The sequence below is a fragment of the Rhinolophus hipposideros genome (assembly GCF_964194185.1).
Source record: "Rhinolophus hipposideros genome assembly, chromosome: 21".
NCBI lineage: Eukaryota > Metazoa > Chordata > Mammalia > Chiroptera > Rhinolophidae > Rhinolophus > Rhinolophus hipposideros.
The window spans coordinates 40,004,652-40,018,147 of record NC_138067.1 but is presented as its reverse complement, the minus strand read 5'-3'; the positions used below and the strand labels follow the sequence as shown (position 1 = coordinate 40,018,147).

General features: G+C 46.3%; 1 protein-coding gene and 1 pseudogene across 3 annotated transcripts in view; one reads left to right on the top strand and one right to left on the bottom strand.

The window, feature by feature from the left end:
• CD177 (CD177 molecule) overlaps positions 1-13,496 on the bottom strand; it is a 183,211-nt gene that overhangs the window by 130,482 nt on the left and 39,233 nt on the right. For both annotated transcript variants that reach the window (XM_081032003.1, XM_081032002.1), the window contains 2 exons: positions 9,305-9,493; positions 3,382-3,487 (listed from right to left, as the gene is read on the bottom strand). In XM_081032003.1, the coding sequence (XP_080888129.1) occupies positions 3,382-3,487; positions 9,305-9,355 (157 nt within the window). In that variant the 5' untranslated portion in view covers positions 9,356-9,493. The remainder of the gene's footprint in view (positions 1-3,381; positions 3,488-9,304; positions 9,494-13,496) is intronic.
• On the top strand, positions 10,618-13,044 carry LOC308489891 (small ribosomal subunit protein eS6-like; annotated as a pseudogene). The gene is made up of 3 exons: positions 10,618-10,627; positions 11,498-11,519; positions 12,253-13,044. The product of its transcript is annotated as a small ribosomal subunit protein eS6-like (transcript).

The window sequence follows — 13,496 nt, the reverse complement described above, 5'->3', positions numbered from 1 at the left end:
TGACAACACAAGTAACCAGTATAATTGCGTAAACAGTAGAAACAGAGAGAGAACAAATGCAGCTCCTAAATCACTTCCTCTTGGCATCCACCGCCGTGGACCCCACACTGTCACCCACACGCACACCCAGGCCCATGTAATACACTCACACACATTCAGACATCACACGTACACGTATGTGTTATGCAGGCCCCTAGACAATATTAAGACTATAACCCCACCCTTCATCGTCCATGAATGCAGGGCGCATGCACCTGTATCTCTCTGTGTCTGTGTGTTCTGTCAGGTTTATGGGGAAAGAGGAAAACATGAAGCAGAGACCCTGAGGCTGTGAAAACAATTTCCTGCTATTTGTTTCAGGAAACCACAGGCAGGAAACAGCCAGGAAAGTTATCAACATAATGATAGCCCACTCCGGAACTGAATGTAATGCGCACGGATAGGTTGTGGAGGAGGTGGGAGAACAGGAAGTCATGTCACACCAGCACATGAGACGTCTGTGCAAGAGTTGGGAGCCTACCAACCAGGCCCTCGTGGCCCAGGGCTGAGGGGGCTCCTGACTGAGACTCCTCCCCACACCCATAGCGGGCATCTTCAGGCCACTGAAACAGAGCTGTGCAAGACGAGGCACAAATAGAACTCACAACCTGCTCACGTTGGGGGAGGCAGGCACATGAGACAGAAAAACAGGGGCAGCACTCAGGGCTCTGCCACACCTGCCCCTGCCTCCCTGCTACTCATAGACTCAGAACTGGAGAGCGAAAAAGGAACATGAAAGATTACCTCACCCAAATCCCACAATTTGCAGATAAGAAAACTCCAGTCCAGAGTGGACGAGTGACTTTCTCATGTAACAGGAAATTGGTCACTTAACTGACACAGAACGAGGTCCCCTCACTCCCAGCCCAGAATGCACCCCACCTCTGGATCTCCCCGAGGTCAGTGTGAACATCCCTCACGTGAACTGTATAAACCCTCCATTGTCCTCCCTCAAGGTAGGGGGTGGAACTGGATCAGCCCTCCAAACTTGCTAGTGGACGAGAGAAAGATTCCGATTTCCTCCTGTTTGTCTGCATTGCCTGGCACAAAGCGTTAGGGGCACTGACCCTACATTTCAGAAAAGATTTGGACACAGCAGACCATGGGTGATGGGATTTCCAGGCTGCGACTCCACTGTCCCCACCACTGCTCCCAGCATGGCCCTGCTCTTGAAGAGACCAAATGAAGCAGCTGAACTTCATGGAACCTCCATCTCCACGTCAGAATGTGGCTGCGCCTGAGAGAAACCACAGTGGACAGGCTCCCTCCCAGTGCACCCCCCCCTACTGAGTCACAAATCACACCCAGGCTCACCTGGCCACCTCCGCCCAGGTGGTAAGTCTCTGTCCCACCCAGGTGGTAAGCTCCCCCAGGGGACAAGCACAGAAGTGAAACTCACCCCTGGAGAGCAGTGGGCGGGGTGAGGGTATGAGAGGAGAGAAGCAAATGAAGGGTGAAAGGAAAGTGTGAATAAAAGACACTGACTCAGAATGCCTCCTCTAGTATAAATGTCAGCATGATCTCATCCATTCTCAGAATGGAACTCACCCCTCTTTCTATGAAAGAAAGCAAGCAGAGACCCCATTGTCGATTTCACAGAGGGACAGACCCAACTGTGGGCACTGCATTGCAGAACATCCAGCCTCAACTCAGTAAGTCACAAATATCAGTGTAATAAAGATGGTCTGAGGACCGCTCTGTCACTTCCCCACTGGTCTGCTGGGTTGTTAGGGGCACATGCTGTAAAGTCTCCCAGGAGACCTGACTTCAAATTCTGGCTCTAGCACGATTGCTGCAAGGAGCTGGGCCAGTAACTACACCTGAATCCTGTCATCTGTAAAATGGGGCTAATAAAAGTACCCACCTCTTCTGCTGCTGTGAGGAACAAATGAGATAACCCAGTTATTTAAAGTGTTTAGCATACTGCCTGGCAGGTAGTAAGCATGCAATATTTGTTGGTTTCAGTTGTTCTATTAGTAAGCAATTAGCTGTCCTAGTTGTCAGTTGTACTATAATTAGTAAGCCTGCCATATTTGTTAGCTATTAGTATTTTTATGGAATATGTTATAAAACTCATTATTCCCAAGAAATTGATAGGTCAAGCAATTTTTAAGCTATTGGGAGCCTTCCAAGGACATATCTAGACCTAGTAGGCTAGCTATGAGCTTGCTCCTTCTAAGTTACTTCTTCCCTTTGCCCTCCTAGTTCACCCCTACCCCTTCTGCCCCATCGACGACATGTTCTCAACAAAACTTTAAATTTGCATTGTGCTTTTATGTTTCATAATGAACGTTAAAGTGTTTTATAGTGTGTGTATCTTGGTTGCCTGCTCTTCTCTATTAAGTTTCTCCAAAAGTCCTTCCTTTCCTTCTCCCCTTTCCTCCTCTCCTGTCCTGTATTCTCAGTACTCACTTCCCCATTTTCCAAAAGACCTACAAGGCAGTCAACATATGAGACCCCAGGCTAAGAATATCCATCTGGCCAAAACCCTGAAAAGTCACTCTGAACAACAGAGGAAAGGTTGATGACGAGTAGAACTGGGCCCTGTGCCTTATGACAAGGAAACTAGGCCAAGCAGATGGCACAGACACAGGCGCTGGACCCGCTCGCAGTCCCCCATGTCGGCCTCCACCACGCCCTGGCTCCAGCCCAGCCTCCTTCCGGAGGCTCATCCAGTATTTCCACCTGGATCATCCACAGGCATCTTACTAAACATCCAAAACTGAATTTAGCACCTGATGGTGGATCCGGGGGCCCTTGAAGAGATGATATAGGTTCCAATGAAGGAGAGAAGAAAGAAAATGCATGGCCAGGCCACTCAAGCTCCAGGGCTTGAGTTCATCTCGGCCAATCTCCTTGTTTTGCAGCCGGCAAGGCTAAGGCCTAGAGAAACAAGGCTACTGATTCAAAGGCAGAGCTTAGTCACCAGCATCAGGTCCCCCGGCCCACAACTCTGCCTTTTCTGCCAATAGGCATAGACGACTCTCCCCAGCTCAATGGGATTCCCACAACCTTCCCCTTTCCCTGGACACTATTTAGGACTCCTATTCCACCCCACAAGCCTGCAGATTCCAAGGTGACCTGGAAGGAACAGAACAGGAAGTCGTGAGCTTTGGCACCAGTTCAGGGTGGGCCTTGGGGCCAAACACAAGGGCCTTTGACTATAGGAAAAAATAGATCTATTGTCTTGGTGGGTGGAACCAAACCATAGCAGGAGCAAGGAAACCAGTTTTGTGCCCAGAGATCAAGACGTGGCCCTAAAATATCAGGGTGGAGACGGGAAAGAGAGAAAGAAACACATACTTTAAGAAAATAGAGGCAATTACAACAGTTCTTACTCACCCCTGGGTTTTGTGTTTTGTTTTTGTTTTGATTTTTCCTCACATAGTGCTCTGTATGACCTCTTGAGTCCCCTGGATCTAGGAGGGCCAGGAAACGGCACAGCTCCCTAGAGGGTGGAAGAATCAAGATGAGACTTAGATGGCTCCATGATAAGACTATTAGTAGAGAAAAGAGCCACTCTATCATTTCCCTAATTGGTAAAAGAAAAAACCAAAAGCAAAACAACAAAAAAACTCACAGCTATACATCCACCTCTCAAGAAAGAAATCAAACCCTCCTACAAAATACAGGATTGGTGAAGATTCCACGTACGAATTATTTGAGGTGATCCTCATTGATCCATTCCATAAAGCTATCAGACAGAATCCTGAAACCCAGTGGATCCCCAAACCAGACCACAAGCACAGGGAGATGCGAGGTCTGACATCTGTGGCCTTGGAAAGGGGCACGGGTTCCACCATACTATTTATTGGTGGTTCTCACTGTCCATCTTGGATAATGCACAATACTCTCCAGCGCCACCCTTACCGCTAATATGCATAATGATGGTAAAATTCTTACCTAATAAACAATTTAGGACAGTCACGTCTGCTTAAAAGTCTTCTTTAATTTGTTTGTTAAAACTAGTTGTCTGCAGGTTGTTTTCATGAATGCGTTGTCAAATTATGAAAGTTAAAGTGCAATAATGTTTGAAGACTAAATGATGGTGTATCTTGTTTCTCACAAGATAAATGCTTTTTTCTTTACCTTATTAGGGAATTCGTATGTCAGTGTTTAAAATGCTGTTGGGTATAACAGGTGTAAAACAAATTATGTGAAAGGCGTGCAGAACTAGCCATGTAGATTTGTTGGTGCATATGATGAAACCTACAACTTTACTTGGGTAATGCCGTGCTCTGCTGGTTTACTCTCAAGGGGTTGTTTTTGGAGTTCAGCAAGGACAAACATTTTAAATTGAATTTTGCTTGAAAATGTGAAGGGTATCCTAATCCATTCTCATGACCATATGCAGGAAAATGAAAGTTGACTAGGGAGTACACATTTTTAGACTTAACCCAATACTCTATTTATAAAACTGCTGCTTCTGAAAAGAGAAAAATTTAAAAGAATGCCACTATTATTCGGAAACTGAATAATCCTGTTGCAAGAGGCTTCTCTTACAAGTAAAACAAAGCCTGGTTAACCTAAACCAAATTGGCTTGGTCTCCACAGCACCCCTGAAGTTCACATAAAAGTCAGAGACTCCTGGTTCAATCCCATGACTCCACTGGGTCTGTAGAATACTGAATTTCATGCAAAGTAGCCAGTAGTGGTAATAACACTCATACATATTGAAACCAATGGAAATTGAACATAAGGTAAATGAGAAGGGAATTACTAGCTTTAAGGTTTGTTATAATGTTAATTTATGACCATTATGAAACCACTAGCCACCTTAGGGAAAAAATATGGTTGGCTTTATAGTACTTCATTGCTTAGTCCAATCAGTCTTAGAAGTTATCTTGGGTCAACCCTCTTTGTCCATTATTCCCATAAGGCTACTGACAAAAGCCATGTAATTGGTGTCAATACATGTTCACTGTTTCCAATCCAACCTTAAAAAAAAAAAAAAAGAAAAGAAAAGAAAAAAAAAGAAAGGAATCCCTGGGCCACAATAGGGAATTCCATTGGCAAGATACATGCTATTTGCAAGACATCCCCTGAAACCTGTTGGTTAGGCTTGGCTTTCAGCAAAACCATTTAATTCTAGGACACAGTCCAGACTCACAGGGAAAATAACTGTGACAGAAGCCACACACCTTCTGCGAATTTCTGCTGTTGAATTAAGACATTTTCCAGAGTGTTGTTCATAAGTTACTGCTACCCAATCCTTCTACTCTTGGAAGTTAAGCCTCCCCCTATCGTTTTCATCTCCAGTTGGCCTTCCAGGAGTATGCCTAGAAAATGCCTTCCCACCCTCGATGACCAGGGTGGCACCTTTGCTTATTCCCATAATTATAATAGCTCACACTTACTCACTATGTGCCAGGTAGTAACCCAAAGGTTTTATATGTAGCTATAGTCTTCACACACACACATATACAATGCCATGAGTGTTATGTGGCGACAGAGCCAGGAGTGTAGTTTCCAGGCTCTCGGCCTCACTTGGAAAGGTGCTGGCTCAGGTAACAAATGGCCATCAACTGTGATTGGATGGCCAGCAGCTGTGGCTAGTTGGCCGTCAGCTGCAACCAGTGAGCCATTGGCCACTAATATAACTGCCGTGGCTACATTAGCAGAAAATGGGGGCTAGCAAGAAGATGGTGGCTGAGCTAGCAAGCGCGGATTGCAGCTAGCAAGTGGGGTTGGCTGTGACAAATAGACGGCAGGTTGCGGATCGTGTGGCTCCTGCTTCCCGTGTCTCCAACCCAGCAGCCAGCGAGATTATAGTGGTGTGACTCCCCTACCTATGGCTCCGTGGGTGTTCCTTTTTGGCCTCACCATGTCCTGCGTTCTTATATGGGGAGCGGGAGCAGAGAGACCGCAGGCCACCTCACACGACAAATGATGCAGCGAGTAGGGTCCCCCACACGACAGTTATCCCATTTTAACACATTTTAAAAAACTGAGACAGAGAAGTTAAATAATTTACAAATCACACAATTCCATAATTTAACCTCATCTCTCACCCCAAAAAATGTTAATAATTTAATCTGGGCAGAGGATACCCTAAGATTTCTGAGGTCTCTTGAATGAGATCCACCTTCCGGAATGATTTCTGCCCCCTCCATTTTCAGGACTTGACAGTCAGTGTTTTGTTTGTCTTGCCTTTCCCTTCTGCACCTGTGCCCTAACACCACGCTCACAACTGCATACCCCTTCATCAAAGCTTTTTTGAACTGCATAATTGCTTTTATGAGACTCAATATCTTTGGGGAAGAAATAGGGTCAAGTTCCCGGTATCCATGAAAAGTCATTTTCACTGAATTGTCAATTATTTGCATAGCCATTCTCTGGCCATAAAAGGGGTGCATTGGGGAAAGAAAGCATCATGAGAAGGAAACAGGAAGAGGGAGAGTCCCTGGAATGGTCACAAAGGGGACAGGGGAGGAGATACCAAACCAGAAACAGTCATAAAACACACCCAGAGTTTGTGGACTTTAAAAGACACAGCCCCACCTGTCTCTTTCTATGCCTATTGGCATCTGATTTCCTTCTCAGCCTGCCCCTCCTGGCCTTGTGTTCTGAGATCAGTTCTAGAAGCCTGGCACTTGGAGCCAAACCACCTAACCCAGTAGTGAGCTTTGTGGGTGGATGGAGGTAACACAAAAGGTGTTTAGTTTATAAGGGACCTGATTCACCTATGTACACCCCATTTGGGAATAACATGGGTTTATTGGAGGGTTGTTGTGCAGGACTCATGGTTTAAGGTGTCATATTTTCTCAGTGCCATCTGACTGAGAGCAAAGGGGTGGGTCGGGAGGCATCACAGCTTTTTCCCATTTAGACTCATTGTCCCTCAGTTCTCCCTGTATTGGGTTACTGTCGCGTCCTGCGCAACAAGGGCATTGAGGGTGCGAGAAGGGGCGGTTTGGGTTAAGTTTTTAAGCAAGAAACAGAGATTTAATGCAGTTAAATCTCTCCGAAGGCCAGGGGTCTCTCAGTCTCCGAGGACTGGAGTCCAGAATAAAGCTGGCTGGAGGTTTTTATTGAGCGGTCTACAACTATAAGAAAGCAACATTGTTTCTTACACGGTCTATAAGGCTCAGACTTCATAACAGAAAATGTTTATTCCAATCACCCCTCCCCCCCCACCCCACCCCAGTCTGCAAACAGCGGAAGCACAAGGTCCCAGGATGTTTTGTACCGTTTCAGGATCAAGTCTTTCACATTGTAACAACTCTGTTGAGACAAGTGGAACCAGGTGCAAGGGGAAAGCCAGAGCCGGCAATAGACTTTCCCAAGCAGGGGGAAGGGGAGGCAAGGCCCCTTCCCATACCTGTCCAAGGCAGCTCATTTGGGGTCCCCACTCGGTTCCGCCTGGCTTAGGTTGTATCTCCCGTGAGATATCTTACCCGTCTTTGGCTGCAAACCATCTTTTGGGGGCCAGACAGAGAGACATAAGGTGTAAACAAAGGATGGAACAGAGTCCCAGAAAGGCACAATCTCACAAACTCTTCTTTCCTTAAGGAAAGACATGAAGGGACATTTGGCTAGGCTGTTGTGCGACAACAGGTTACATTTCTCTATCCATAGGTCACTCATTTACTGAGTTGGTTTCCATGAAAAAGATCTCAGTTGAATTCCTTAAAGCCCCAGGCACTCAATTCAGTTGAAGAGTATTTAATTGTGCTGACCAAACACAAATATCTTTTAAAGCCGCAAAAGAAAATTTTGATAAGAGCCTTTGCACCACCCACAATCTCTTTGGGGACCACTGAGCTACAAACAAGAGGAGGAAGAATCTTCCGTGTGCTGGGGACCTTTATGTTTGTTTGCACTTCATCTAAAGCTCACAGTGACCCCTTGCAGTAGGTACTATTATCCCTACTTTGCAAATGAGAAACCAAAACTCCAAGAAGTCAATTAACTAATCCCTTATGCAAGAACTGGTAAAAGATGGAACCAGGATTCATACTCACCTATTTCTGAATCTGAAGCTAATGTTTTCACTCTACACTACCTTACCCACCAGATTTTAAAGAAAGGACTGATGGCCGCTTTAATGAAGGGACAGGATCTGAAATAGAGTGAAGAATAATTCAGGAGGCTGAGCAGGAAGGCAAGGGTGGTATAGGAAGAAGGAAAGGATTTAGAATAAACTCAGATATGAGAAAGTAAAATGAGGTTCAGATCACACAGACCATGGGAGCAGGTTAGGGCCATGCTTCGGGGCTTTGAATGGCAGCCTAAGGAATTTGACTCCTACAGATGATAGGAGTCACTGGAAAGCTTTGAGACAGTTAGAAATGTGACAAAACAGCATTTTCATGAAGATTACTCCAGAAGTATTGTGGGGACAGAACCAGGAGAGCAGTTTCCAGGCTCTCGGCCTCACATAGAAAGGTGCTGGCTCAGGTAGTAAATGGCCATCAGCTGTAACCAGTGAGCCATTGGCCACTAATATAACTGCTGTGGCTACGCTAGCAGAAAATGGGGGCTAGCAAGAAGATGGTGGCTGAGCCTGCAAGCGGCAGAGTGAGAGTTGCGGATCGTGTGGCTCCTGCTTCCTGTGTCTCCAGCTGCCAGCAAGAATATAGTGGTATGACTCCCTTATCTATGGCTCCGTGGGTGTTCCTTTTTGGCCTCACCATATCCTGCGTTCTTATGTGGGGAGCAGGAGCAGAGACCCTGCATGGCAACATGCATGACACGTTTTTCTTAACAACAATGCGTCCACTCCAAATAAATCAAGATGAAATAAATGAAGATCTCAAGGTAACACCAGTCCCATCTGTCCTTGTCCTGCTGTGTGACTGAAAAGCAGCAGCTAGTTAGGATGGTGACGGGTGATGGATCCCCATGCCTAACTGTGTTAACATATTTCCATTTCTAAACTATCCTTAAAGAAAATCATATGTGGGGTCACACCGTCCTCACGGCAGTCCAGCAGAGCAGCTGTGCCATCTGGATGGATGTTTTCACCAGTAAAGAACCGGTAGTTTTTGAAATGAGCAAGGCTGTGCTTTGCTCTATGATTTGCTCTGCAGGCCCCATCGTAAAGATTTTACTCTTTCTGGGCTCTGTTCTTCAAGTTTCCCTTTGACTGATTTCATGTAATCTTTGATGTTCTTTTTTTTTTAATTAAAGTTTATTGGGGTGACAATTGTTAGTAAAGTTACATAGGTTTCAGGTATACTTTTTGCACGCTTCTTTTGTGAAGCTGGTTTCTTGCTAATGATTCATGACAGTATCAAACCAGTGACTACATTGCTTTTGGTACCTTCACTGTCCGGGCCTTCAGCGGAGGCATTTCCACCAATGAACGAGTCATCAAAGTCACCCTCTGTCCTACTGACCATCTTCCCCTTCAGCTTCAGGCACAGCCCGTCCGCAATCTCCCAGATCTGGTAGATGTCGGAAAACATCTCATCATGGCTGATGAGGTCCTCGTAGGTAATCACGATGGCAACTAGAAGGAGACAACATGGTTTAACAGAAGCTCAGAGCTCAGAGCAAGCACCATGCAGCCAGACCAACACTGCGGTGAGGGTGGGGTGGGATGGGGTGGAGGAGAGGGATGGGAGAGCGGGCAGAAAAAGTTCAGGATCTCTTTTTCCTCCATGACCTTAACATTTTTGAAAAGTATTGGTCAGTTATTTTGTAGAATAACCCTCTGTCATGCGGGAGACCCTACTCGCTGCGCCATTTGTTGTGCGGGGTCTCCTGCGGGGTCTCTGCTCCCGCTCCCCACATAAGAACGCAGGACATGGTGAGGCCAAAAAGGAACACCCACGAAGCCATAGGTAGGGGAGTCATACCACTATGGTCTTGCTGGCGGCTGGGTTGGAGACATAGGAAGCAGGAGCCACACTGTCCGCAACCCGCCATGCTAACTGCAATCCGCTCTTGCTAGCCCCCATTTGCTGCTAACGTAGCCATAGCAGTTATATTAGTGGCCAGTGGCTCACCGGTTACAGCTGATGGCCAACTAGCCACAGCTAATGGCCAGCCGATCACAGTTGATGACCATTTACTACCTGAGCCAGCACCTTTCCACGTGAGGCCGAGAGCCTGGAAACTGCTCTCTGGGACTCTGTCCCCACACCCTCAGGTTGGGTTTACCTAATATTTTCTAATGATTAAACTTAGGTTATGCACTTTCAGCAAGAATACCACAGAATGGCTGCTGTGTTTTCTCAGTCCGTTTTATCAGAAGGCCCATGATACCACACCTCTCATTACTGGTAATATAAACTTTGAACACCTGGCTAAGGTTTCTCCACTGTGAAATGACTGTTTTACATGGAAGCTTTTTCAAACTACCAATGCCTGGGTCACCCCATTGACCAATCAAATGAGGCTCTCCGGAAATAAGGCACAGGCATTGGTAGGTGTTAAATGTTCGGCAGGTGATTCTAACCAACATCCAGAGGTGGAAACCACCAGCTTAGACAATGAAGATTAAAACCCTGGAAAGCAGCAAGGAACCCATTCCTTGGGCCTTTCTTTTAAAAAATAAAAAACAAAACAACCACCACCGCAACAAAAAAACAGTCAATTCCAGCCACAGATTAAGTATATCTGGACTTCGGCATGGACCGTGGTAGGGGAAAGGAAAGCAAAAATTCCCAATTGAGGGCAGGCCCGGCGGCTCAGGCGGTTGGAGCTCCGTGCTCCTAACTCCGAAGGCTGCCGGTTCGATTCCCACATGGGCCAGTGGGCTCTCAACCACAAGGCTGCTGGTTCAATTCCTCGAGTCCCGCAAGGGATGGTGGGCAGCGCCCCCTGCAACTAAGATTGAACACGGCACCTTGAGCTGAGCTGCCGCTGAGCTCCTAGATGGCTCAGTTGGTTGGAATGCGTCCTCAATCACAAGGTTGCCGGTTCGACTCCCTCAAGGGATGGTGGGCTGTACCCCTGCAACTAGAAAATGGCAACTGGACCTGGAGCTGAGCTGCACCCTCCACAACTAAGACTGAAAGGACAACAACTTGACTTGGTAAACAGGCCTAGAAGTACACACTGTTCCCCAATAAATTCCTGTTCACCTCCAATAAAATCTTGGGGGGAAAAAATCCTTTCCCATTTAAAAAAAAGAAATTCCCAATTGAGAAAGTGACAAGAGACTGCTGTGAGAAAGTGACTGCTGTCCAATAAAAAGAGAAGGCAGGTCACTAAGTAAAATGTCCAACCCTCTTAGTCTATTTTCCCTCCAGACCTCAGAAAATCTGTTACTGCAGTGAAAGCACATACCATGTAATTTTATTATCATAAGCTCCTGACATGAGCTCCTAATTGCCGCTGGAGGAGGGAATTACGGGTACTATGATAAAATATACAACCACACACGCAAAGATGAACACTTCTGGGCATGGCTGAATGAATAATTCACAGAATCCAGGTCACAGGTATGTGATCTCCCTTAAACAACCTTTGTCTCCCCACTTGGTCTTTTGTACTTAATCTCTTCTAGAGGCTTGGGACGTGGGGCGAAGGTAAGACAGTGAGGACCTTGTAAATTTCATGAAATAGGAAGGTATACACATCTCCTGTGTCCCGGCTAAAGAAGAAATAATACTGTGCCCAACTTCCTTAGCGTTATTAACTTGGGGTTTCTTTTCTATAAGGAGATTTCATCAACTCTCCCTTGAAGGGGCCATCTGACAACATGCACAGGAATTTGACCAAAAAGCAGAGGCAGAAAGGAACCTGACGAGAACTAACCCCACAATATTCACAAACTGCTAGGATCTGGGGCTGCTGGGGCAGGAGGAGCTGCGGCTAGTCAATGTGACAAAAGAGAAGGTAACGCTAACACTCAGGGAATAGTAAAGAAAAATTAACTCAATGATCTCTCCGTTATTACGCAGCCAATTATTCCTCAAGCCCCTCTAACAGGTGTCACTGAGAGGGCTGGCACATCAGTAAATGCTAAAACATGGGTGAAATAATTTATAGAAGGTTGGGACCAACTAGGTCAGGAGTGGCTGGGAAAAGCTTCATGCAAGAAACAGGATTCAAGTTAGGCCTGTGAAAGGTTAAGTCTCAGAAACAGAGACAAGGAGAATCACAGGCACAGGGAACCAGGGACCAGGCACTACTGTAGATGCCAGTTTGGAGGGTGGTTTCAGGAATGAGAGTGGGTTTGCATATGTTATTTTATTTATTCCTTCCTACCACCGTATGGGGTTATTTCACAGGAGGATGCTGATCTTCAACAAGGTGAAGTGCTCTTTTTTCTGGCGCCTCTGAGGCGGTTGGCGGCTTCCAGAGGAAGCTGAACATCTCTTTCTCAGCCAGTGGCTGCCAGAAACTCACTGGAGTGGACGATGGACGCAAACTGTGTACGTTTTATGAGAAGCGTGTGGCCACAGAAGTTGCTGCTGACACTCTGGGTGAAGAATGGAAGGGTTATGTGGTTCGAATCAGTGGTGGGAACGACCAACAAGGTTTCCCCATGAAGCAGGGTGTCGTGACCCATGGCCGTGTCCGCCTGCTCCTGAGTAAGGGGCATTCCTGTTACAGACCAAGGAGAACTGGAGAAAGAAAGCGCAGATCTGTTGGGGGTTGCATGGTGGATGCCAGTCTGAGTGTTCTCAACTTGGTCATTGTATAAAAAGGGGAGACAGTTATTCCTGGTCTCACTGACACTACTGTGCCTCATTGCCTGGGGCCCAAAAGAGCTGGCAGAATCGCAAACTTTTCAGTCTCTCTAAAGAAGATAAATGTCTGCCAGCATGTTATGAGAAAACCGTAAACGAGGAAGGTAAGAAGCCCAGGACCGAAGCACCCAAGATTCAGTGCCGTGTGACTCCACGCGTCCTGCAACACAAACATCGGCGTATTGCTCTGAAGAAACAGCGGACTAAGAAAAATAAGGAAGAGGCTGCAGGATATGCTCAACTTTTAGCCAAGAGAATGAAGCAGGCCAAAGAAAAATGCCAGGAACAGATTGCCAAGAGACGTGGGCAGTCCTTTCTGAGAGCTTCTACCTCTAAGTTCGAGTCCAGTGAAAAATGAGATTTTCTAATAACAAATATACAAGATCAGACATTTAAAAAAAAAGGTGAAGTAATTTGCCAAGGTCGGTGGTGGACCTGGGATTATGTCTGAGTCCAGAGCCATGCCAGTACTGCTACCACTGAGAAAGGCCTGAGCGTGGTGTGTCTAGGGAACAGGAAGGAGTGGGGACAGTCACAGTAAAAAGACAGGGGTAAGAAACAGGGAAGTTAGGGAAGCTTGCTGAAGTGGGACCATACTTTGTACAGACATGAAAACTAGACAGAAATATTGATCTGTGGTTATAGAAGAGCCACTGAAGGTTTTGAGTAAGGGAATAACCAAAGTGATGCCTTGAGTAAAGCCAAAGGGGGTGGTGGTAAAAATGGGAGTTCTGGGTTCCTAAGCTAAAGAGGTGCCACTAATAAGAGTACAGGGGGCCACATGTGGAGTGAGAACTGGACTAAGAGTCA